At 31.4% G+C, this 26,139-nt stretch overlaps 3 protein-coding genes across 9 annotated transcripts in view; 2 read left to right on the top strand and 1 right to left on the bottom strand.

The window, feature by feature from the left end:
* Positions 1-6,571: 6,571 nt before the first annotated feature.
* Positions 6,572-11,014, top strand: LOC140040579 (NAD(P) transhydrogenase, mitochondrial-like). Of its 5 annotated transcripts, none has more exons than XM_072086623.1 (3): positions 6,572-6,719; positions 7,002-7,043; positions 7,217-11,014. In XM_072086623.1, the coding sequence occupies exon 3, from the start codon at positions 7,228-7,230 to the stop codon at positions 10,414-10,416; it is 3,189 nt and encodes a 1,062-aa protein (XP_071942724.1). In that variant the 5' UTR covers positions 6,572-6,719; positions 7,002-7,043; positions 7,217-7,227; the 3' UTR covers positions 10,417-11,014. The 5 variants fall into 5 exon arrangements, with proteins under 5 accessions (XP_071942724.1, XP_071942722.1, XP_071942725.1 ...); XM_072086621.1 differs by having other exon boundaries at positions 7,002-7,078; XM_072086624.1 differs by having other exon boundaries at positions 6,577-6,695.
* A 362-nt stretch (positions 11,015-11,376) lies between these two features.
* LOC140040581 (costars family protein ABRACL-like) lies at positions 11,377-12,657 on the bottom strand. The gene is made up of 3 exons (XM_072086626.1): positions 12,584-12,657; positions 12,227-12,310; positions 11,377-11,890 (listed from the first exon to the last, which is right to left on the bottom strand). Exons 2-3 carry the CDS (start codon positions 12,285-12,287, stop codon positions 11,703-11,705), a joined length of 249 nt encoding a protein of 82 aa, XP_071942727.1. The 5' UTR covers positions 12,288-12,310; positions 12,584-12,657; the 3' UTR covers positions 11,377-11,702.
* Positions 12,658-12,736: 79 nt separating this feature from the next.
* LOC140040577 (arf-GAP with GTPase, ANK repeat and PH domain-containing protein 1-like) overlaps positions 12,737-26,139 on the top strand; it is a 42,636-nt gene continuing 29,233 nt past the window's right edge. For all 3 annotated transcript variants that reach the window (XM_072086617.1, XM_072086615.1, XM_072086616.1), the window contains exon 1: positions 12,737-13,007. In XM_072086617.1, coding sequence (XP_071942718.1) covers positions 12,842-13,007 — 166 coding nt within the window. In that variant the 5' untranslated portion in view covers positions 12,737-12,841. The remainder of the gene's footprint in view (positions 13,008-26,139) is intronic.

Below are 26,139 nucleotides of genomic sequence, written 5' to 3'. Positions count from 1 at the left end.
AATGCAAACTTTAAAAAAACACCCACAAACATCATCCAAACAACTTAATATTGATTATACCACTACAAGAACTATAAAAGAGGACAATTTATGAAATCATTTTATTGAAATAGCTCTAGGTTTGAGTTTTTAGGGTGAAAAATGTCAATTTTGGATAAATTTACAGATTTTACCATTTAAACTGCGTAAACTTAATGCAAACTTTAAAAAAACACCCACAAACATCATCCAAACAATTGAATACTGATTATACCACTACAAGAACTATAAAAGAGGACAATTTATGAAATCATTTTTATTGAAATAGCTCTAGGTTTGAATTTTTAGGGTAAAAAATGTCAATTTTTGATAAATTTTCAGATTTTACCATGTAAACTGCGTAAACTTAATGCAAACTTAAAAAAACACCCCACAAACATCATTCAAACCACTTAATATTGATTATATCACTACTAGAACTGTAAAAGAAGACAATTTTTGAAATCAATTTATTGAAATAGCTCTAAGTTTGACTTTTTAGGGTGAAAAATGTCAATTTTGGATAAATTTACAGATTTTACCATTTAAACTGTGTAAACTTAATGCAAACTTTAAAAAAACACCCACAAACATCATCCAAACAACTTAATATTGATTATACCACTACAAGAACTATAAAAGAGGACAATTTAAGAAATCATTTTATTGAAATAGCTCTAGGTTTGATTTTTTAGGGTGAAAAATGTCAATTTTGGATAAATTTACAGATTTTACCATTTAAACTCCGTAAACTTAATGCAAACTTTAAAAAAACACCCACAAACATCATCCAAACAATTGAATACTGATTATACCACTACAAGAACTATAAAAGAGGACAATTTATGAAATCATTTTTATTGAAATAGCTCTAGGTTTGAATTTTTAGGGTAAAAAATGTCAATTTTTGGATAAATTGACAGATTTTACCATGTAAACTGTGCAAACTTTAAAAAAACACCCAACAAACATCATCCAAACCACTTAATATCGATTATACCACTACTATACAACTATAAAAGAGGACAATTTATGAAATCATTTTTATTGAAATAGCTCTAGGTTTGAATTTTTAGGGTAAAAAATGTCAATTTTCGATAAATTTTCAGATTTTACCATGTAAACTGCGTAAACTTAATGCAAACTTAAAAAAACACCCCACAAACATCATTCAAACCACTTAATATTGATTATATCACTACTAGAACTGTAAAAGAAGACAATTTTTGAAATCAATTTATTGAAATAGCTCTAAGTTTGACTTTTTAGGGTGAAAAATGTCAATTTTGGATAAATTTACAGATTTTACCATTTAAACTGCGTAAACTTAATGCCAACTTTTAAAAAACACCCACAAACATCATCCAAACAACTTAATATTGATTATACCACTACAAGAACTGTAAAATAGAACAATTTATGAAATCATTTTATTGAAATAGCTCTAGGTTTGATTTTTTAGGGTGAAAAATGTCAATTTTGGATAAATTTACAGATTTTACCATTTAAACTGCGTAAACTTAATGCAAACTTTAAAAAAACACCCACAAACATCATCCAAACAATTGAATACTGATTATACCACTACTAGAACTATAAAAGAAGACAATTTATGAAATCATTTTATTAAAATAGTTCTAGGTTTGACATTTTTGGGGTGATTATAAAATAATTTTATTGAAATAGCTCTAGGAATAAATTGACACATTTTACCATGTAAACTGTGCAAACTTTTAAAAAACACCCCACAAACATCATCCAAACCACTTAATATTGATTATATTATTATTAGAACTATAAAAGAGGACAAGTTATGAAATAATTTTATTGAAATGGCTCTAAGATTTTTTTAGGAGTGAAAAATGTCAATTTTGGATAATTGACAGATTTTACCATGTAAACTGCGTAAACTTAATGCAAACTTTAAAAAATACCCCACAAACATCATTCAAACAATTGAATACTGATTATACCACTACTAGAACTATAAAAGAAGACAATTTATGAAATCATTTTATTAAAATAGTTCTAGGTTTGACATTTTTGGGGTGATTATGAAATAATTTTATTGAAATAGCTCTAGGAATAAATTGACACATTTTACCATGTAAACTGTGCAAACTTAATTAAAAAATACCCCACAAACATCATTCAAACAATTGAATACTGATTATACCACTACTAGAACTATAAAAGAGGACAATTTATGAAATAATTTTATTGAAATGGCTCTAAGATTTTTTTAGGAGTGAAAAATGTCAATTTTGGATAATTTACAGATTTTACCATGTAAACTGCGTAAACTTAATTAAAAAATACCCCACAAACATCATTCAAACCACTTAATATTGATTATACCACTACTAGAACTGTAAAAGAAGACAATTTATGAAATCATTTTATTAAAATAGCTCTAGGTTTGACTTTTTTGGGGTAAAAAACCACTTAATATTGATTATCACTAAAACTATAAAAGAAGACAACTTATAAAATGATTTTATTGAAATAGGTCAGTTTGACCTTTTTGGATAAATTGACAGATTTTAAAGTGTAAACTTTACAATGCAAAAAAGGCCATCTGCAAACATCCTTCAAACCACTTATTATATTAAGACAATATTAATATTTGAAGCAGATATAAAATGATGCATGCTCAGTTATCAAATGACTAGGCCTACACTGATCATATTTGATATTGGTATATAGACAATTAATATTAATTATTGTTGAGGTAGTTCAAACTATGATTACACTGATCATATCCAAAATTGTGATATAGAATATTATTAATAGTTATGGAAAAGGTAGATATTAAAAACCTAAACAGATCATATCCAACAGTTTGATATAGATTATTAATATTAATTAATGATGATGCAGAAATTAAAAGATTTTTGCTCAGTTATCAATTTATGACTACTGATCATATCCAACTATGTGATATAGATTATTAATAATAATTATTGATGAAATAGATATTGAAAGATGCGTGCTCAGTTATCAAATTATGACTACACTAATCATACCCAACATTGTGATATAGATTATTAATAATAATTATTGATGAGGTAGATATTAAAATATGTATGCTCAGTTATCAAACTATGACTACACTAATCATTTCCAACATTGTGATATAGGATATTATTAATAGTTATTGATAAGGTAGATATTAAAAAACTAAACACATCATATCCAACAGTGTGATATAGATTATTAATATTAATTATTAATGAGGTAGATATTTAAGGATGTATGCTCAGTTATCAAATTATGACTAACTACACTGATCATATCCAACAATGTGATATAAATTATTAATAATAATTATTGATGAAATAGATATTGAAAGATGCGTGCTCAGTTATCAAATTATGACTACACTAATCATATCCAACATTGTGATATAGGATATTATTAATAGTCATTGATAAGGTAGATATTAAAAGATGCATGCTCAGTTATCATATTATGACTACACTGATCATATTGAAGAATGCGATATAGATTATTAATATTAATTATTGATGAGGTAGATATTGAAAGATGCATGCTCAGTTATCAAATTATGACTACACTGATCATATCCAACAGTGTGATGTAGAGTATTAATAATAATTATTGATGAGGTAGATATTAAAAGATGCGTGCTCAGTTATCAAATTCTGACTACACTGATCATTATCCAACAATGTGATATAAGATATTAATAACAATTATTGATGATGTAGATATTAAAAGATGCGTGCTCAGTTATCAAATTATGACTACACTGATCATATCCAACAATGTGATATAGATTATTAATAATAATTATTGAAAGGTAGATATTTAAAGATGCATGCCCAGTTATCAAATTCTGACTACACTGATCATTATCCAACAATGTGATATAAGATATTAATAATAATTATTGATGAGGTAGATATTAAAAGATGCGTGCTCAGTTATCAAATTATGACTACACTGATCATATCCGGACCAACAATGTGATATAGGATATTATTAATAGTTATATTGATAAGGTATATATTAAAAAACTAAACAGATCATACAGTATCCAACAGTGTGATATAGATTATTATTAATAATTATTGATGAGGTAGATATTAAAAGATTTTTGCTCAGTTATCAAATTATGACTACACTGATCATATCCAACAATGTGATATAAATTATTAATAATAATTATTGATGAAATAGATATTGAAAGATGCGTGCTCAGTTATCAAATTATGACTACACTAATCATATCAAACATTGTGATATAGGATATTATTAATAGTCATTTATAAGGTATATATTAAAAGATGCGTGCTCAGTTATCAAATTCTGACTACACTGATCATATCGAACAATGTGATATATTATGATATTAATATTAATTATTGATGAGGTAGATATTAAAAGATGCGTGCTCAGTTATCAAATTATGACTAACACTGATCATATCCTACATTGTGATATAGGATATTATTAATAGTTATTGATAAGGTAGTTATTAAAAGATGCGTGCTCAGTTATCAAATTTTGACTACAAAGATCATATCCAACATTGTGATGTAGATTTATATTAATATTAATTATTGATGATGTAGATATTAAAAGATGCATGCTAAGTTATCAAATTTTGACTACACTGATCATATTTGATATTGTGATTGATGATATATTCATATAAATAGTGTACAATACTCACAGTATTTTTTAATCCATCCACATGAAGAAGAGACACAAGAAGAGTTGTTTGAAATTGTGAAGCCTCACAACCTTACTAATTGTGATGACATTTAATATAATATTACAGCCATACACAAACAGTAAGGTAGTTAGGGTCACTACAATCTATTAAAATAATTAACAATAATTAACTGGAAACATTGTTAATTATCAGTTTGAGTTTGACTTTTGTCTCTTTTGTTGTAGAATTGAATCTCTGTTTATCCATTGCTTTCAACCTGAAAATAAACAGGCCTAATACCTTGGCATTAGCAATGAAATCAACTTACACACTGATGAATCTTAATACTCCTACCTACCTATCCAATATTTTATATAGATAGGCTGTCTATGACCCCCCAGCCTATCCCTAGCTAGGCCTATGCCTCTCTAGACCATTCTGCTGGCTAGCTAGCAAGGCCCTAGGCCTAGTCCTATAATTAATAGCACAGGTCTCATATAGATAGGCCTAGAGTGTTTAGACTGAGCCTGGTTATATGCCTATTTATTTAACTAGGACTAGGCAGGCCTAATCAGCCTAAACTAAGACTAAGGCCTAATAAACTAGTCTAGGCCCTAACTAGAATACATAGAGCTAGCTAGTTAGGCAGCCTAGGCCTAGCTACTTATTAGCTAGTAAGTAGGCCTAGCTAGCTAGCCTACCAGTTCCCTAGTAAGGCCTAACCAGGTGGGCCTAGCCTAGTAGCAGTACGTCATAGTAGTCTAGTAGTAGGCTGCTAGTACTAGGGTACTTCTTTCTATTTCTAGGCCTAGCTAGACTAGGCTAGCCCTAGTAGGCCTAGCTAGGCTATAGGCCTAGTAGTACTAGGCCTACATAGGCCTAAACTACTAGCTAGAGTAGAGAGATGCTAGCCTAACTAGGCCTAGGCCCTAGCTAGCTAGCTAGACTTCTATCTAGCTAGGCCTAGGCTAGGTAGGCCTAATCTGCCCTTTTTGTTTGGAGGCTAAAATATTGTCTGAAATAAGCTATGACCTACAAATATAGCTTAACTATCTGTTAAGGGTGACACTGATGATGGGTAATCAATAAAATATGCTTCTAAATCTACCTTTTTGGCTTGCAATCATAATATCCAGTCTAGCCTAGGCCTAGGCCTGCACGGATCAGGTAGCGAAACGAACGAAGTGAGAGCAGAGAGAGGAGGAGGAGGAGGCCTAGGCTATAGGGCCTAGGTTTCAGGCAGAAAAGAACATCTTGAGTTTGTGTAATTATATATCTATTTATAGTTATTTTAAAATATATGTCTAACATTTAAAAAATTATATATATTAGTGATAATTAACTATAAGAATAAAACTCTACCTAATGATATAATCAATTAAATGTATTTTCCGTACAAAATTAATTATATACGAGGATGGCATAAGTGATAGTTCTCTGTTATCAAAAAACAACTACATACTATACCTGCAGACAGCTACAACCGAAAGGACAAAGTATGGCAGATTAAAATTTGGATTGACACATGGCGAGTAGTCTCAAACCTACGCCACTGATTGGTTAAAATGTTGAGTTATATTCAACGTACCAAAGTTGACTTTAGACATGTTCAATCTTCAGCAGGAGAATATTAATATTAATATGTCTTATATTTATAATATGTAATATAATGTACTTTTTAGTTTTCAATCATAAAATGAATGATATAATTGTAATAATATACTATATAAACTTTCTTGGGGATATGTGTTTCTATGCTTCAGGGTTATAACAATCTATACGATAGTACTGTATTCGAAAGCGAGACTATCACTTCCGGAACAGTCGCACATCGAACACATCCAATTTGGTATGCTAGACCTTCCTGTCATATCGAAACCGGCGCCGCCATTACGCCGGTGTACACGTTGTGATCAGCTCTTGTTTTATTGATTTTCAACATACCTTATGGAGATAAGTGGTTGATCTCCAGCCAGAGTTTCTTTCAAGAAAGCTGGTAGGAGAATTTTATTCAACAAAGGTTAGCTTTTAACTTTCTATTAAGTGTTTTAAGCATCGTGGAAATACTGACTGTACAGTAGTGTAGGCTAGGCCAATCTCAATTTTTGTGCGAGAAGCCACCTCCTACCAAACGCGGGAAAGGCGTCATTATCAGACTGATGTATTGCATGCGTAGCCTAATTAATTGGTAATTAAAGGATAGAAAGATTTTTTTACAATAAATTTAAGTATTTATTTGAGCATAATCATTTATTATATACTGTTGTATTAAATTATATTTGTATTCTTTTTTGTTTTGTAGGATAAATAAAAAAAGCCACCCAAGCACTGACGCCTGTCTCTAGTGGTGTTTATTTCCATACTCTCTTCATTTATTTGGTATATTAACATTTTGTTATGTTTTGTATTTAATTTCATGGTAACTATTGACACAATTAGTAAATATTTGATTATGATGACTTGTAAATTAAAATTACAAAAAAGTGATGCGGTAATTTTGTTCATGATTTTTTGCAGAATAACTCAAGATGTTCCGTCTTTTGCCAAATGTCTGCCATGTTAATGGCTTGCCAACGTCGCATATACGTAATGTTCTTATTGGTCAACGACAAAGGTTCACCACCACAACCAAGAGGAATTCTTCAGGAGATCCTGTTCCTCCTCTCAAGGGAATTCCATGTGAAAACTTAACCATTGGAGTTCCTAAGGAATCCTTTGCAAAAGAATCCAGAGTTGCCATGTCCCCAGCTGCTGTAAAATTACTTAAGAAAGAAGGATACAATGTTAATATAGAAGAAAATGCTGGAGCTCTTGCTAACTTTACAAACAAAGATTATCAAGATGCGGGTGCATCAATCACAGGGAAACAAGAAGCCTTTAAATCTGATATTGTTTTAAAGGTTAGAGTGCCAACAATACAAGAAGCAGATTATTTCAAAGATCATGGTAATCTTATAAGCTTTGTTTTTCCAGCACAGAATGAAGAAATTCTCAAGAAACTGTCTGATAAAAAACTGACAGTTTTAGCAATGGACTGTGTACCCAGAATCAGCAGAGCCCAGGTGTTTGATGCTTTAAGTTCAATGGCAAATATTGCAGGGTACAAAGCAGTTGTTGAAGCTGCTAATAACTTTGGTCGTTTCTTTACTGGTCAAATTACAGCTGCTGGTAAGGTCCCACCTGCAAAAGTTTTGGTCATTGGTGGTGGAGTAGCAGGATTGTCTGCAATCGGAACTGCAAAGAGCATGGGAGCAGTTGTCAGAGGCTTTGATACACGAGCTGCTGTAAAAGAACAAGTTCAGTCTCTTGGAGCGGAATTCCTTGAAGTTGAAATTGAAGAATCTGGAGAAGGTACTGGAGGTTATGCAAAAGAAATGTCACCAGAATTTATAAAAGCAGAGATGGAATTGTTTGCCAAACAATGCCGAGAAGTAGATATTTTAATATCAACTGCTCTTATTCCTGGCAAACCAGCACCAAAGCTAATCTCTCGTGAAATGGTTGAAAGCATGCATGAAGGATCAGTTGTTGTGGATCTTGCTGCAGAAATGGGTGGTAATATTGAAACTACTAAGCCCAACGAGTTGTACAAGTACAAAGGTGTTACACATATTGGGTACACTGACCTTCCCAGCAGATTACCAACACAAGCAAGTACATTATATGCTAACAACATCTCAAAATTGTTAGTGTCTCTTGGACCAAAGGGCCAATTTTACCTTGACCACGAAGATGAAGTTACCAGAGGTTCTTTAGTGCTTCAAGATGGAAAAATGATGTGGCCACCTCCACCTCCAAAGGAACAAGCTATCCAGCAAGCAGCTCCTCAAGCTGTTGCCAAAGTGGAACCCCCACCCCCAAACCCATTTGTTGACACAGCAAAAACTGCTGCACTCTACTCGACTGGTTTAGCTTCTATTATTGGTATTGGTGCAGTATCTCCAGGACCAGCTTTTAATACAATGGTAACCATATTTGGCTTATCTGGTATTGTTGGTTATCATACTGTCTGGGGTGTTACTCCTGCTCTTCATTCTCCTTTGATGTCGGTAACAAATGCAATCTCGGGTATAACAGCAGTTGGAGGACTCTTATGTATGAATGGTGGTTACATGCCAAATTCTACAGGCGGTTCTTTAGCGGCAGCTGCTACTTTTATCTCATCTATTAACATCTTTGGTGGCTTCCTTGTAACACAAAGGATGTTAGATATGTTCCGTCGTCCTACTGATCCTCCAGAATACAACTATCTTTATACCGTTCCTGGATTGGCAGCCTTGGGTGCATATGCTGCAGGTCATTTTAGTGGTTATGATGTACAGCAGATGGGCTACCTTGCAGGAGGATTATGTTGTGTCGGTGCTCTCCAAGGCCTTGCATCACAGAAGACCAGCAGACTTGGAAATGCTCTTGGCATTATGGGTGTTTCTACTGGTATGGTTGCCACCCTTATGAGCCTCAAAGCTTCACCAGAATTATATACACAAATGGCTGGAATGATTGGTGTTGGTGGTTTAATTGGATCAGTTATTGCAAAACGTGTTGCCATCACAGACCTCCCTCAGCTAGTTGCTGCTTTTCATAGTTTTGTTGGCTTGGCTGCTGTTTTGACTTGTGTATCGACTTACATGGGTGAAGCCTCAACCTTTGCTGCTGATCCAGCCCATGCTGCTATGACTAAGCTATTTCTGTTCCTTGGAACATACATTGGTGGTGTGACATTTACCGGGTCATTGGTAGCATATGGAAAGTTGCAAGGTCTTCTTAAAAGTGAACCCCTTCTGTTACCTGGGCGAAATGCATTGAACTCTGGGCTGCTTGCTGCAAATGTTGGTTTACTGGGCTATTACATGACAAATCCAGGATACTTTGCTGATTTAAGTAGTTTGACGGCCACTAGTGTTTTGTCATCTGCTATGGGTGTTACCTTAACAATGGCAATCGGTGGTGCAGATATGCCTGTCGTAATCACTGTTCTTAATAGCTATAGTGGTTGGGCATTGTGTGCAGAAGGTTTTATGTTGAACAACAATTTGATGACAATTGTGGGTGCATTGATCGGCTCCTCTGGTGCCATTCTTTCCTACATTATGTGTGTTGCTATGAATAGATCACTGCCAAATGTTATTTTGGGTGGATATGGTACATCATCAACTGGAACTGGCAAGCCTATGGAAATAACCGGTACACACACAGAAGTAGATGTTAGTGGAGCAGTTGATATCATCAATGATGCCCAGAACATCATTATTGTTCCAGGATATGGTCTATGTGTTGCCAAGGCTCAGTATCCTATTGCAGACATGGTAAGCCACCTTAGAGGTTTAGGTAAAGAAGTTCGATTCGGAATCCATCCAGTTGCTGGACGTATGCCTGGACAACTCAATGTACTTCTTGCAGAAGCTGGTGTGTCTTATGATGTTGTTTTAGAAATGGATGAAATTAATGATGACTTTCCAGATAACGATCTTGTCCTGGTTATCGGTGCCAATGATACGGTTAACTCGGCAGCAGAAGAAGATCCTAACTCTATAATAGCTGGTATGCCTGTTTTGCAGGTATGGAAATCTAAGCAGGTTATTGTAATGAAGAGGTCTCTTGGCGTAGGCTACGCTGCTGTGGATAACCCAATATTTTACAAACCAAATACCTCCATGTTGTTGGGCGATGCTAAGAAAACATGTGATGCACTTTTAAGTAAACTCAAAAGCGATTAATTTAATCGATATATCAATTTATTAATAAAGAAAACCGGAACACATTATAAAAGAATTATATTAAAATAAGTAATGTATTAAATTTGAAAGAAAAAATAGAATGGATGACAATTATGTGTCCGGGAATTTTAGAGAATGGAAGTGTATCGTCTTCCATTAACAATGAAAAGTTAATTTGCTTGCGGTGATAACTGTGACTTAATTGAGTTGCCTTTGGGAAAGTTTCTTTTATTGACTATTTCTATAATCATCTTTATTGTGACAATCCTACTGCAGTATTATTATTACTTTATTTGTTTATTCTTTCCACAATTTTGTTTCAGTATACTGTACTATACTGTTCTAGATTCAGAATGAGACATATTGCTTAACATTTTTGTGTGCTTACTACATGGAACTGCTGTATAAAATAGCTTCATGTTTACTGTAAACAGTTCACTGCTTATACCTTTCTATTTTGAGAAACTAGTCTGAAATCATGAATATAGATTAAATGTAACAGATTTGGTAAGATAATAAAGGCTCATGAATGATGTAATTCATTTGTACAATTGTTTTCATTTGTGTGTCGAGGGTTTTGACAGTGGATTTAAATTTAATGATTATCTTCTCGCATCAAAGTTTGCTGAATGTTAAGCTTGAGATGTTTATGCATCAACCTAGTCTTGTGTTTTATAAAACACTGTACTACTAGTGTAGCTTTGCTGTTGATTAATATCTGCCATTTGCAATAAAATCATGGTTGAATCACTACTGTGGCAGGCAGGCCTTTTGAATATTGCAAGGAATTGTGCTACAAATTGCACTTCTAAACACATTCAGAGATGATGTATGTACTGTACTGTTTGATGGTGTTTAAAAGCTTAACAAATTTAAGTGTGCACACCTCTGGGGCATTTTAGGTGAGCGATCACTCCTACAATGCTTAAAAAAGACCATAATAATATTAACAGGTAATAGTTTTCTTTTTAGTAAATATTTATTTCATCTTTGTTACCAATACTAATTATTATTACACATGCAATATAAAACAATGTGTTTGAAAAAATAGATGCAGAAATTTTCTTATTTGCAATATGGTACTGTACAACAATTTTGAATTGCAGTAATCTATTATTAAGTTTTGTCCTTGGTCAAATCATATCTCTTGTTAAGTTATGAACTTTGGAATGTGTTCATGTTCAGTCAATTGAATTAAAATGATAGAGAAATATGGTACTGAAGTTATAAATTTGATAATTAATAATCCTCCAATTCAAATTTAATTACTGCTGAGACTAAATATATTATGCTTCCTCTAATAGTACAATGTCAACATTGTCGTGAACACCTTGTAGAAGCAGCTCACCATCATATTTAACAATCTTTTTCCTTTTTGCAGCTCTTAGTGTTCCAACCAAAGCTTCAAATATATTAGCACATCGGTCATCAGCAAAGAGTACACCAAACTTCACTACTATTTTACCATCATCATCTAACAAAATACAAAAAAAAAAGTTAATGGTTTATGTATACTTTTTAGTTTAGGATTAATTAATTAAAATTAAAAATTTACAACCTTGATACATTTTAGTTTGATACAAAATTATTAGTGTGCCCTCTATTGAACATAATGTATAGATTAGTGGTTTTTAGAACCCGTCTAAACTAGTTTCAACTTTATTATTTAGTTTACGTTTTATATATATCACTATATTTAGACTATAAATCAAATCTCGGAGTCATTACATTGATTGTTTTTCCAATATAAAATTGATTTTGGCTGTATTTAGGTGTGTAGGCCTATTAAAGGTACAGTACGGGTGCTTACTTTTGCTGCCTAGTCTTTTCATTTCTTCTTTCAGAAGCTCAACTTCATGTGCAACATTCATGTTGCAAAACTCTTGATTAATTTCTTGATATTATGAAAGTAAATATTACATCAAACCATTATTAAAAACGCACATTGGTTAAAAAACAATTACACACACACAGCTCTCCACACTGTACACAGTCTCTCTCTAGTCTCAGCATGAAAAATGAAGGAAAGTGGTGATATTTATTGCTATGCTAGTTCAGCTTCGTTTTGACTAGTAACGTTAATTTTTTTGCTCATTCAAGTATCACATTCAGCTTTTAAAAATCTATTGTATTAACTAAACACTTATGTTTATCTAAACAAACTTACTTTGTCAAATATAACAGCAACAAATTTAATTTAGATTTACCACCGGTGCACAACAAACTTACTTCCGGGTTAATGGACCTAGTTAGCATGCGCAAACTATCCTCTATCGGAGAGGGCGTATAATGAGAACTGTTTACTCTGTTTTTATTTTCAGCCAAGACGTTTTGTGGTTTGATTGTATTTAGTCAGCTATTTTGTGTTGTTGGAAAAAAATAATGCAGTTGATAAAATAGCTAATGGAACATTTTATTATTAACCATGAATACTCATAATTGGGATTTAAGAAATGCTTGTGCTATTCGCGACGAGATACACAGATTTGAAAGCGTCCATCCACACATCTATGCCATCTATGATATTTTGGAACAGATCGACGACCCGTTACTTCAAGACCAGTTACGGGAGCATGTTGTGTCTATCGAAGGTAACAAGATTTCAAAAACGGTGAAGGGAGGGGCTAGCTTTTACTAGGGACAGGAGGCCTAGCTAGGCCTAGAATATCTTCTTATTGCCTAGGTCTTCTAGTTTAAGATGTAAGTTGCTGATGTAGATTCTGTGATGATGATTCAATAAATTTTCAATAAATAACAGTATTTATATAGGCCTATAGCATAGGCCTAATAATGATAATAATTTAATATTAATAATAATATTAATTATTAATAAATATTATAAAATAATGAAATTAGTTTTTAGTCTTAGTTACTTTAGACCTCTCTCCTACTATATACTATTTACTAGGCCTATAGTATTCTATACTAACTAAAGAGGCCTAGCTTTGCTAGTCATTAATAATTGATAATTATATGAGGCAACCACTTTTTTATTACGAAATAAATAGGTCCGCTGGTCTAGTATATACTTACTAGCCTAGCCATATTACACCATTGAGGAGCTGTGTCGTAATGGATGATGCAGGCCTTGTCTTTTAAGGCGAGTAAGTGCGATCACTGACCTAAACACATTCCTAATCCTAAAACTGCCCTTGAGGAGTGGGATTTACAACACGCTTAAATTTGGTAAACTTCTACACACCAAAATACAAACAGCACACCTACTACAGCACCCCTGAATGTATTGAGGAGTGCAATTTGTAGCACACCTATAATTTTGAAAAAACAAGGCCTGATGATGGGTAGAACGATGATGACGATAAACTATTGTTCACTAGAGTTATCAGATTAATTCTCTCTGGGCATGCGCAATAGTGTGTCGGATTCTGTAACGCTATGGTGTTTTAACAAATCCTAACCATGGCGAATAAAGTATAATTTAACACCTGTACAGTACAGTATGTACATTTGTCAAGTGCCCATCCATGCTTGGACGATCAGGCCTATCTCATCAATACGATTGGATGGCCAATGTATGGCAAAGCGTGGTGATTGTGCCAAACCAGCCAGGTTGTAAAATGTCAGACAGTTGTGAGTTGGGTGACAGATGATTGGCCCTGTCCCTGACGATTGTGTAATCATATTATACAATTACATTACATATCGGCCGTCATCATCACTATCATTAAATGGCTATAATAAATGAAGGATATTTGTATTACTGTTCATCATATCATCATGAAATTCTGATTGCATAAAGCTTTTTGTAGAAATTCTGCTGTATGTTATTTACAATGCTATTTTAATTACAACTTGATGCTGTTTAGCAAGATCATTTGATCTTGTCCTTGAACCATTTTTTCAAATACTGATAATTGATCTATTTTTAGATTTGAAACATCTTGACCGAGAATGTCTTCTTTGAAGTATTTTATTTTTTAATCTCAATTTAAAGTCATAAATTTAATACATTTGAAGTTGATGACATGTTTAAAAAAACATTACAACATTGTTGTTGATAAAATGTTATCAAACCTGTTTATAATATTATCCCCAAAACTGCACCACATAGTCCATGTTGAATGGATGTTAAATATATTAAACATGCCATTTAACAATTCATCCATGCCTTACAGTACAAGAATTTAGTTTTATTGCATTAGCAAACACACAAATACCTGTAGGGCTAACTAATAATAAAACACAATCATTATCTAGTTCAGTATTTGTTTTTATTTTATGAAGCAAATATCATAAATAAACATTGTCTCAGGGTATTGCCACAACAACAAACACCCCCCCCCCCCACCCAATTTTTTTTATATTAATCCATTTATATCTCACATTGCATGTTTAAATTGTTACTTGACATTTCTTGTGGCGATTAAAAATAATGAAATAGATATGAAAATGAAATGTTGTACTCTTGAAACAGTTTATAATTTATTTTTCGTTTGTGCTGTTGTCCATACTGTACAGTACAAAAGAAAATTATCTTTAACTGAAAAAAAATGTAAATTTTGAGATTCTTCAATCTAGTAGCCTGTCCCATTTAACCTCATCTATTAATTTTTTTATAAACAGTACTGTAGGACCCAGAACAAATGACACATTGTGTACAGTACCTGCCCAATCTGGTGTGGGCAAAAAATTTCTATTGATCATACTATACATTCCAATAATTAATTATTATCGATCTATAGTTTCCCCTATGTTTCATAATTTTTGGGATTTTATTTGTGTTACACAAGCTTGTTTAAAATAAGCACCCTCTTATCAGTGGGGGGATTTAGTTCAAATTACACAGTTTAAAATCTTTTTTTTCTATTCTTTTGGACACAAATTTTGTAAATAGAGAGGCATTTTAAAAAGCTATAAACGGCTTGGTAAAAAATGTTATGAGATGACTAAATATAGGTAATATAACTTGAATTTTACATTTCTGGTATTTTTATTCAACTTCAGATTTTTATTTTCATGCTATAGCCAAAATTATCCACCGTATACGGTACCCACCATCTTTTGTCACCTTCTAGGGAGTCACCAGACATGTTAATTACATTAGGTTAAATTACCTAACTACTGAAAAAAAGTCTTCCTGGTTTTTATGGCAGAATTTTGCCAAATTTGTATATGACCATATTAATGGAAATTTATGTTTTTTGTCTTGATTTCTGTTACAAATATTTGATTTATGTACAATTAACCAGATATTATATTTAAAATTCATGCCTGTACCTGAGCTTTAAGAAAAAAGATAAACAACATGACTTCATGCAATTTCGTTGGTTAAATTGTTTAAAATTATATAAAATATAATTGGTTAAGGAACGGTAACTTATTAAATTTGTTATAATTGGATACAGTAACTGTCCCCTATGTTAAATTTGCCGTTTACAGTACTATTGTAATGTACTGTTTACAGTAGTACTGTGTAACCATTTAACAATTAGTTCTGTAAAAACATGACCCATTGAACGAATAATTTTGCATAATTTATTGGTATCTAATTAAGGGTGTGTAGAGATCACACCACAATTTGTATTGATTATATTATCAGCTTAGCTATTACATGTTGGCGACTTAAAGTGTTGTTTTTTCTTCATTTCATTCAATTCAAATGGTATCAATCTGCATGACTCATTCAAGAATTAATTTGTTCTGTCTGGTTGTTGAATCATAACCAGTAGTGAACAATGTATTGTAATTAACATTTTGATTTAATCCTGTATTCAAATTGATTAAATATTTTACAGACCAAATATAGGCTACTGATGATATTCAATGTTGTGTTTGAAATGATGTTGGTATTATTTACAGTAAGTCATTTTTACTGACAAACATATTACAGTACTTCATTTACTATTTCAAATTCTAATATTCTTGACTGTAATTTGAACAATATTTACTACTATACAGTACAATAAATAACTTTACAGATAATAAATTGTTTTGTTTGACATACGGTACTGTAATGTACTTTACATAGAATGTAGAGAGTGGAATGATCTAATTTTATTTCATTATTAAATATTGAAAAACAAAAGTACAAATATTTTGGTCAATACTACAGTTTTTGTAAATAATTATATTCTTAGAATTTAATATTTCTTGATAAATTTACTGTAAGTAATTCTTTTTGATGAAGATCATTTACTGTAGATCATTTGAAGATACAAATGTTAAGGTTTATTGTAAATAGTGTGCACGACGCATGATGGGAAGGATTTGGGCGCAAACATCACAACGCATACATACGCGATTTGTTGTTTGTGCGTACGCCTAGTGATGTTTGCTCCCAAACCCTTCCCATCATGCATTGTGCAATGACGTCCTTCGCAAAATCAAGCTATTTGTGATAAACCTTATATTGCCATTCAGATTTTCAGGAACATCTCTGATCATCAGAGAGGTTAACCTGTATATTTCAGGGACAAAGCTTTTTTCACTGTTTATAATGTTCAGTTAAAGACAAGATGAAGCTGGATCTCTTTAATTACTGTACAGCATAGCATTACTGTAACTCATATTCAGTAATTTACGATAGATCATGTACTAGTCAGTGTACAATAGAGAATACAGATGGGCTCTACTCTGTATGTACAGAGATACATGTGCATATTTAATACTGGACATTGTTTTGTAATCTGCTCATGGAGGTCCAGAAATGGCTGTATGTAAAATGTAATTAGCTGTTTAATTGATTCTTTTACATTTAATGTCATTCAGTCACCTTTCATTTCACTAAATATAATGAGAGGATGTCATTGAAATGATAAATAATTCATGAACAACAATGTCTTTGTATGTACTAGTATTAAATTAAGTATTTCTAATCAGTTGAAAGACAAATTATTTACTGTGTTTAAAATACAGTAATGTTAGTACACAGTACATATTGTATCGTAGTACATAGTTGTTATAGACTAAACCATTATTCTACTCTCCGTACTTTTATACTACTCAGGACGGGTGAGGCTGTTTTTTTTTAAACAGAGGCTAGGTGTGTTCATGATAAAAATTCACTATAGAAAATTAAATTTTAAACCAATATTTACCAACAATTTATTAAAGCAACTTCCAAGAGCCATGTGGTGATAAAAATACAATATAAAAATGATTCTTTATATTTTAATTTAATTTTTAATTATTGGATTTTTAGGTCTTATCATATTGTAATCTTTGTGAGAATCCCTAATGATCAGCTTCGGCTAGATCGACCACCCTTGTAAAATATTGTTTCAAGAAAAAAAATATTTGGCAACAATTTACTAAAGCAGCAAGCGTCCAAAATAAGAGGCTACATTCATGTGGCCCCATACTATAAGTATTAACATGAAAGATCTCCTATGACTACTGTAGATATCTGTAATCGCCAAAAACAAAAATCATCAGTCAGGCATTCAGTGAATTCTGTTGAAAGAAATAATTTAAAGCATGTATCATGTAATTGCCATTCAACTGTGTACAAGTACTCTAGTTAATTATGATTCATGTGGTCACATGACTATTCAGTATGCAAATGAATACCTTTAGCTGAATATAGTGCTATTAACACATATTTATTCAGAATCTTGTACATGTTTGTTAAAAAACGAAAAACACAAGATACATTTGTCATAAAATAGTCAATAAAAACATAGTAAATTAATAATAATATCATTAAACAAAGTTCACATCTTTTTCTTTTTATTAAAATAATCTCTGGCAATCTGTCAACCGCTTGGTGATGCGAAGTGGTTATTTTTTTAAATTCAGCCTTTTTTTTTAAATCTTTTTTTTTATTTAGGCCCATTGAATATCCATTACTATATCTTTTGATTAACATTTTGAAAAATATTATTAAATTGTATTGTTTTGCTCATTATTATTAATTGATTTAGAAATTTATACAATCTTTACCGATTACTTTGTGTGAAAAGGGCAATATTGAACACATTTCTCCCTCGAATCATTTGTCTTTGTTCAATAGTGAGTGGAATAATACAAATTGTTCATAGTTGTGTTACTAATTTATCAATAGAATTATATGTAAACACAACCCTTCATGACACAGTAAAGCTGTTTGATGCGATTATCAAATTTAAACAATAAATTTGATCAAGGTAATCAGCTGGTACTACAGCTTGTTGTAGGCCTACTGTACTGCTCTATGACATTACAGTAGGCTTGTAAATTATATCTATAGTATCTTAATGGGCCTGTTTCTATTGACCAGAGAATACAGTATTTAAAGCCGTATTTTATTCTGAAAGAACGGTATTTTATTGCCAACAGAAATGGCCCGGGTCCCTTAAAAAAAAACATAAAAAGAACCAATCTTAAATACAGTTTAAAAACCCCAAATGAATCTGGTCTTGATTATCAAAACCGGTTTTTAAAACAGTTTTCTTGCAAAACTTTTTAGTTGCAAAGCAATCGCTGTCTCAACAAGACCTGAAAAGGTCACTGAATGGCGCGAAACATTTGGATACTTTTGAGGTTGTCCTTTTGGTATACCTGTAGTACTCTAAATAATAAATAATAATAAACATTATAATAATTATTGTCCCCCATTGAGTTATTCCCACAATGAGAAATATTACATTCGTCGTGGCATACCGTCTGATGCTCCCTATACATATTGTCTACAGTATAGTGTGTATGAAATTTGAGATTGGAAACAAAGGTGTTTGTTTTGAAGGACTTGTGACAGATAATCGAAGCATAATGTAAAGATGTAGGTAATCAATAACACAGTAGCTGCAAGATATTAGGAATTTCTAAAATGATGAATTATTCTATGCTGAAATGAACAATTGTTTATCACCTTTTTTGTATGTATGTTTTATTCATGGAGTGATAATGTTACTGTATGATAGTACAAAGTTACTGCAATATGCATGCTTCTTACAGAATCATCTTTATTGTTTTTAAATATTAATACTTCAATTCTCTGAGCCCATTTTGCAATCATTCATAAGTTTCTAATTCATTTGAGTAAATATTCATTTCAATTCATTTTGTACCATCAATAATTTGAGCATATAAGCAAATGTTCATTATACTGTACTTCACAGTATGTACTGTAATGAATAATTTTATCATGAAACTTTCCATGTTTTTATACAGATACCTCAATTACGACAATTGGTCAAAGTATCTTTAGACAGCAGATTCACACTAACCATGTCAATGCATACTGTAGTTACACAATCATGCCTCTCGCATTGTGAATGATGTGATAGCAAGAATAGGCCTAGAATTTGTCTTGTACATTAAATATAGTATAAAGTATAGTAGTACTGTAGTTTCAATAGCCAATGTAGGAATTAGTACCATTTTTACTGTACAGACTGTTTCGAAAGGTGTACCAAATTTAAAGCTCTTTGTTTTGGAGTATTTTACGCTTGATTTAGTAAAGTCTAGAGCTTAACATTTCCAAGCTGCATATGGTTGGAGGAATATAAAATAAGAATTAAAATAAAATATAATTAAATCTATTTTAATCATCAATACAGTTCAATCGCTGGTCATCAGCGCAAAATAGACAGGAAAGTGAAATAAAAATGTATTTTATATCTACCTGTAACAAAAAATCAAGTAAATTAACAATGGTTTACAATTTATACACAGCCAAGGCCAAGGTCTAGCACCCTGATGGATGGCTGTTGTTCATTACTGGGAAGCTTGTTTGTGTATGCAAACAAGTAGTACTAATTAATGTCAACAGTTCACTGTGAATCATAAGGTACCATTCTTCATACCCTATATCAATATTTTGAGTGTCAATTCTACCCATTATTTATTCTTTGATTACTGTGGTATGATACTTTCAATTTGCGATTTCTTTTAATCAAACAATCATACAAAATGAAGAAGACATTTGTTTTATATTTTTAATAATATCCATAAACATTTTTGGTAAATTTAAATATTTAAAAATTTAAATTTTCATGGATTAATAGATTTATTAGGAAGGGAGTATCACAGGTTGAAGCCATAGGATACTATAATAGCTGTTTATAAGCAGCATCACATGCTGTTGCAATCAGCCTTGGTCATGAATACAGGCTTCAGGCGATGTACATGCTTATTCCAGTACAAAATGGCCTGCCAGCATTTTTTGTTCCTCTAACGAGGATGTGAAGTATGCTATGGTGGCACATGCTGTACACTAAACTACAATTTGCTAAATTAAAAACAGCATGCCTGCTAGTGTTTGTCAACTAGATGATACTTGTCATTTTTTCCTACAAAATATGTTACAGCAAGTAACTGTATCTGAAAATGTATTAAAAAAGATACCTAGTATACATATACTGTACAGTACAGTACAGAATGAATATGGAATAATTACAGTATTATTCTTCCATCAGTACTATGAATGTAATACTAATATGCAAATCATGTCTAAAAGTATATAGTTTTTCATTGATTTTATTTTAACAATATTCCAAAATTTATGGTCAGTGTTTGAGCTATAAATGTATGTTAAAGCTTTGCAAGGCTTATATTTTAATCATTGCCGTTGGGTCAGCATTATAAAATATTATTACCATTCTAGAGGAGAGCCTTCTTTCTCAGCTGTTAAACAGTGTACGATATTGCATGCAAATATGTAGATCATAAAATGATTTTGTTTTAAATGCTGTATTTTACCTGATAAAGCAGCAGAACCTTCAAATAATATATAACAAAAGATTGGTTTAAAATTAACTATTCTTGTACTGCATTTTTAAATGTATTATAGACTTATCCTGGAAATAGACACAGGAAGTATGCTTTTTCTGTTTTATTTAGTTTTGATATACCTGAACTTTAACCTATTTATGGAAACAAAAAATGCGTTTGCAATTTTTATTTTGATTTATTATTGCATTACGATACTGTACACAGTTGAAAGGAATTTTTGCAGACACTATAATTTTTAATTTTTATTAAATTGACAATAAATAAACATTTGAATCTAAACTGGACAACCTGTGTTATGTGATGTCAAATATCTTGTAAGGTAGTATTAGGTTAGTAAACACCAAAGATCATATTAAATAGTTCTGACAATCATGTAGTTACTCTGTTTAGTTGGATACAGTATAGGTCTTCAAATTTAATTATATGTCAAAGTGATGGTAGGTGTAAGAGTATCTATTTCAATCTGTAACCAGGTGCGCTCTGTACGTTGGTGTTATTCTAATATAAATTAGCAAACTTTAGTAAAAACAAATTTTATTTTTAACTATAATGTTTTTAAATTATTAAGAACACGTGTGCAATAAAGATCAAAAGAGGAACAATGGATTAATTGTTTGAATAAAACTCCAAAATAGCGAGCTTTTGTTAAAATTAACATGTTTGGGAACCACACCCGCCTTCCCACACCTTTGAATAAATGCCCCAGGCTGTTTATATTTTTTCCCAAAAAAATTCCCTACCAAATAATATACACAATATTATATCACATTATTGTTGTAGTAGAATTCATTATGACTGCCGTATGATCTAAAATTGATTGATACAATTTTAAAGACTGTATTTATATACTTTATATACATTATACTTTGAATTTTGATATTTGTGTTGTATTGCATTTCTTCATATCTAGGGAGTTTACCTTAATTATTAATTTCACCCCAAAAAATTGATGCTTCCCTCAAATAAACCAAGGCGTTTATCTGAATAAATACAGTATTCCACAACCGTCATTTTCTGTTAAAATACCGTTTCCTAATAATATACCGTCTCCAATAAAAAAGCTCTCTAATGTAATCTGAGAGATACATTTATGGAGAAAATAACAAAATATATAAAAATAAAGCACTGTCTAATTAATGAAAACAAATTTATTCACAATCACAGATAAACTAAAAATGTTTTTTTACTCAATTACTACAAATCTGTAACAGTAATTTGTAGTCATTCAATAATCTTGATGATATATGGAATTTTTCAATTGTGAGTCATACAACATAATATTTTAACCTGTAATAGGAGAAGAAACAACCATAGGTATGTCAACAGTTTGATGATTCTATTCACAAGTGAATAGATATCAAAGTATTAAAATACTCAATTGAGCACAGATATTAAGTAATAATACAGTATTACTGCTATGATTAGGAAATTATATAAACCACACCAAGATCAAGAGTTTCACAATAATTAATAATTAGTAGTTTACAGTCAGATTTAACAGATACCTTCGGGACCCAACAAACTGTCCCCCCAATAGAGGTGTTCCTGAAGATAGCGTTAGCCATATTACAGTATACTTTTTAGTGTTAAAAAACTAGCATGGTATAAACGTAGATCTCTAGTATATATACCAGCAGTCAAGTCAATGACATTGACAGCCATGTCTTTAGAAGAAGACGGCAACACGAACAGTAACAGGAATTCCCTCCCTTTCGTCTCCTAACTAATACTCTGAATAGGAGTGTCTCAAAGGAGGGACTCTACTCTATTTTGTATTATAATAGATTTCATCAGACAGAAGTTTTTCCAGTTTTTGCTTAAGAGCAACTGCAAGACCACCTCCCTCTCCCACCATCCCCTCCCCCAACCCCGACTCAAATAATTTTGGTACCCCCTGCTTTCCACAAATGCCTCAATCCGATCAAACCTTTCAATCTCCTTGATCTGCTCCAAACATTATTTTTATTCAAGGCAGTCTTGACCTATTAGACAAATAAATTATTAATTTTTTAAAATATTTATTGCATCGTAAACATAAAATACAGTTTAGAACAAAAAATAAGCATGTATTATGTAATATATGTAAGCATCCACTATTATGGTTTCAGTGAGTGTATTGAAATTTAAGTTTGTAATTAATGGTTTAATAAATTGTCATTTCTGTGTGGCATTTCCGTGCTTGATATCATCTTCTAAGATGATTTTATATTACTATAATATTTACAGCTTTCAACTCAGGAAATGGATTTCAAGTACTGCTGTATACTAAAACCTGTACTTAATCTTATCCTTCAAAACTCTGAGCTTGTTGTAAAATCTTTTCTAATCCAAACCACACAAACCTTGATATATTAAAATTTGTTTTAAATAATTGAATATTGTGTGATCTTTTTTGGAAAACCTGTAGCGTATCAATATTTTAACTACCCATAGATCAGTTATATCATTGAAATCAATGGTTCTGTCAAATCCAGTATTTAAAATAAGAAAACCATAAACAATTTATTGTAGAATTTGATATTTATTAATTCAGTTAAAACTAGATTCCATCCATTTTTTCTTCATGAAGGCCAGTGGCTGTTTTCACCAATCACACTTAAGTGAGAAGTTTCCCTTAAATATTATTAATTTTTCACTTATTCACTTTACTCAATAAATATATTTCCCTTAAATTGTATTCATTTAGGAGATTTGTCCTTATTTTAAGGATAAGTGTTTACCTTAGCCTAAGCGTGAATGGTGAATTATGGCCAATGGTGATATAGGGGTCTAGTGATTTGTAAAATCAACTGTTAACATTTAAAAAGCAATAATTATGCCAGTATGTATTCCAATATTTGATGATCCTTCATGTTTGACATATAGAGATCTACACAGTACAGGTGTAATATACTCATTGAATATTTTTTGACTGACAATATGATTATTCAATAATAACTTATGAATACTGTACTGTAGGTCAATTCGAGTATTATTCTGAAGAACCATAAAGGAGTGTCGTCTTTACCATGTGTAACTCCGGAAGTCGTTGAATTCTACGGAGGAAGAACTTTGAAGGCTGTTATACTACTACCTACTACTACTACTACCAATCAGCTTTTCCCTTTTATTGTTTCTTGCCGTTTTCTGTATTATAATTCATTTAGTATTAGAAATTAGGATCTAAAATAATTAATTTTTATTTTTTTTATTTTTTTATTTTTACTGTATTGTTTTTTGTTCATTTATTGTCTGTTAAAGCTCTGCTTACACTATCAAACTAGTTTAATATCTCAAATATGGTAGTGATATGCCCAAACATGGTACGGTAGTGATATGCCCATCTATGTTAGTGATATGACCTCATCATGTCCATATATGGGCACATCACATTTTTTTGTCACATACAATTTGTAGACAGAGCTTAAAATGTTCACTTCTGACAATCCTTGGCATTTTTTTTACTTTGTATTGTTTTGTATTTTTCTGTAATTTTTTGTTTGCCGAAATTGAATAAATAAAATCAAATAGGAAAGATTAATATTAAAGGTTTTATACTATAGCACCTTTGAACATGTCCATTAATATTAAAAATTAATAATTAAAAATATAAAATTAATTTATTCTAAACCTAAAAACACATGGAGCTATACTACATTATGATAATACAATATTGTAGAATTTATCTCTGTTGTATTAAATTAATAATACATTTTTTAAGAAATGAAATTGACTAACACTGACAGACAGTACAGTATTATCAACACAACAATTGACTAACACTGACAGACAGTACAGTATTATCAACACAACAATTGACTAACACTGACAGACAGTACAGTATTATCAACACAACAACAGACAGTACAGTATTATCAACACAACAATAGAATGTCAAGTGTTTCAGTTATTTTTTTATAGATGGCGCCCTCTATGCTCTAACTGCAATACTGTGTTATACTGGTTTTCATTAGTACCCATATTGTACAATGATATTTTCATATAAGCAATATAAACAGTTTAAAGATAGATACTTTACAATAATATTTATATAGATGACAAATTTCGTTTTTGTAAAAGCTACAAGTACAAATTTCGTTTTTGTAAAAGCTACAAGTTAACTTGTAGCTTTTACAAAAACGAAATTCGTCATCTATACAAAATCGAAGCTAAATGAAATTTTTTCAATATTTATATAATATGTATATTGATATAATTAGTATAATTAATATTACAATAACCAAAATGTTAAATTAACGATGGGCAGTAATAGTAATACCCAAAAAAAAATTAAGGCAAAAATAAAAGATAACAAGTTTTACTGTATTGAACCGGTGATAGACTCTCATCAATAGGGTTTAGTTTTGTAATTAAATAAATAACTCTTAAAAATGACATACAGTAGGCAGATTCGAGGTAGAGACAAGGGGAGCTCAACCCCTCCCCCTATTTCAAAATCCTGGAGTCAATGGTTTTGGTGTACAAATACAGTACGAAATGTCTATTATTATTAAGCTATTAAGCACTGGAATTCAGATTGCTTCAATTCAAGTGTTCCTGTTCCGTCGTTGCATTTTCTTATTGGATTATTTTGAACCACAGCATGTCAAATGTCACATGCTCTTTTTATATTTAGCCAATAATCAACAATGCAATTCAACTGGAAATAAAGTATAAAGTAACATGCATGAATTGTCATGGCAGAATATCAAATAGTTATTCCGTTCATCTGGGTCACATCTAAATTTAATAGATCTCTGTGGTGATATTTGTGTTTCGCCATAGGCACTAAAGTTATTTTACACGTTACGGAAGCTGCTGCGATCAATTAGTATGATCTCAAGTGAAATATTGAATTCATATAAATTTAACCAAACCTTAGAATTATATATACAGTGTTACATATATTCTGTGATCTATACATTAATGGTATTATAATATCCTAGTGGATTCTACAGCTTGTTTTTGAATGATGAAATTTATTTAAAGCAGAATGGTTTTTTTGTTGTCTGAAATTGGTGTAAATTGGAGAATTATTCTGCAAACCAAAATTTAATGGGTCTCTTTAGA

This window comes from Antedon mediterranea, chromosome 2, assembly GCF_964355755.1.
Source record: "Antedon mediterranea chromosome 2, ecAntMedi1.1, whole genome shotgun sequence".
Taxonomy (NCBI): Eukaryota; Metazoa; Echinodermata; class Crinoidea; order Comatulida; family Antedonidae; genus Antedon; species Antedon mediterranea.
Note: the sequence above shows the minus strand (reverse complement) of the source record. Positions and strands in the feature narration are given on the sequence as shown.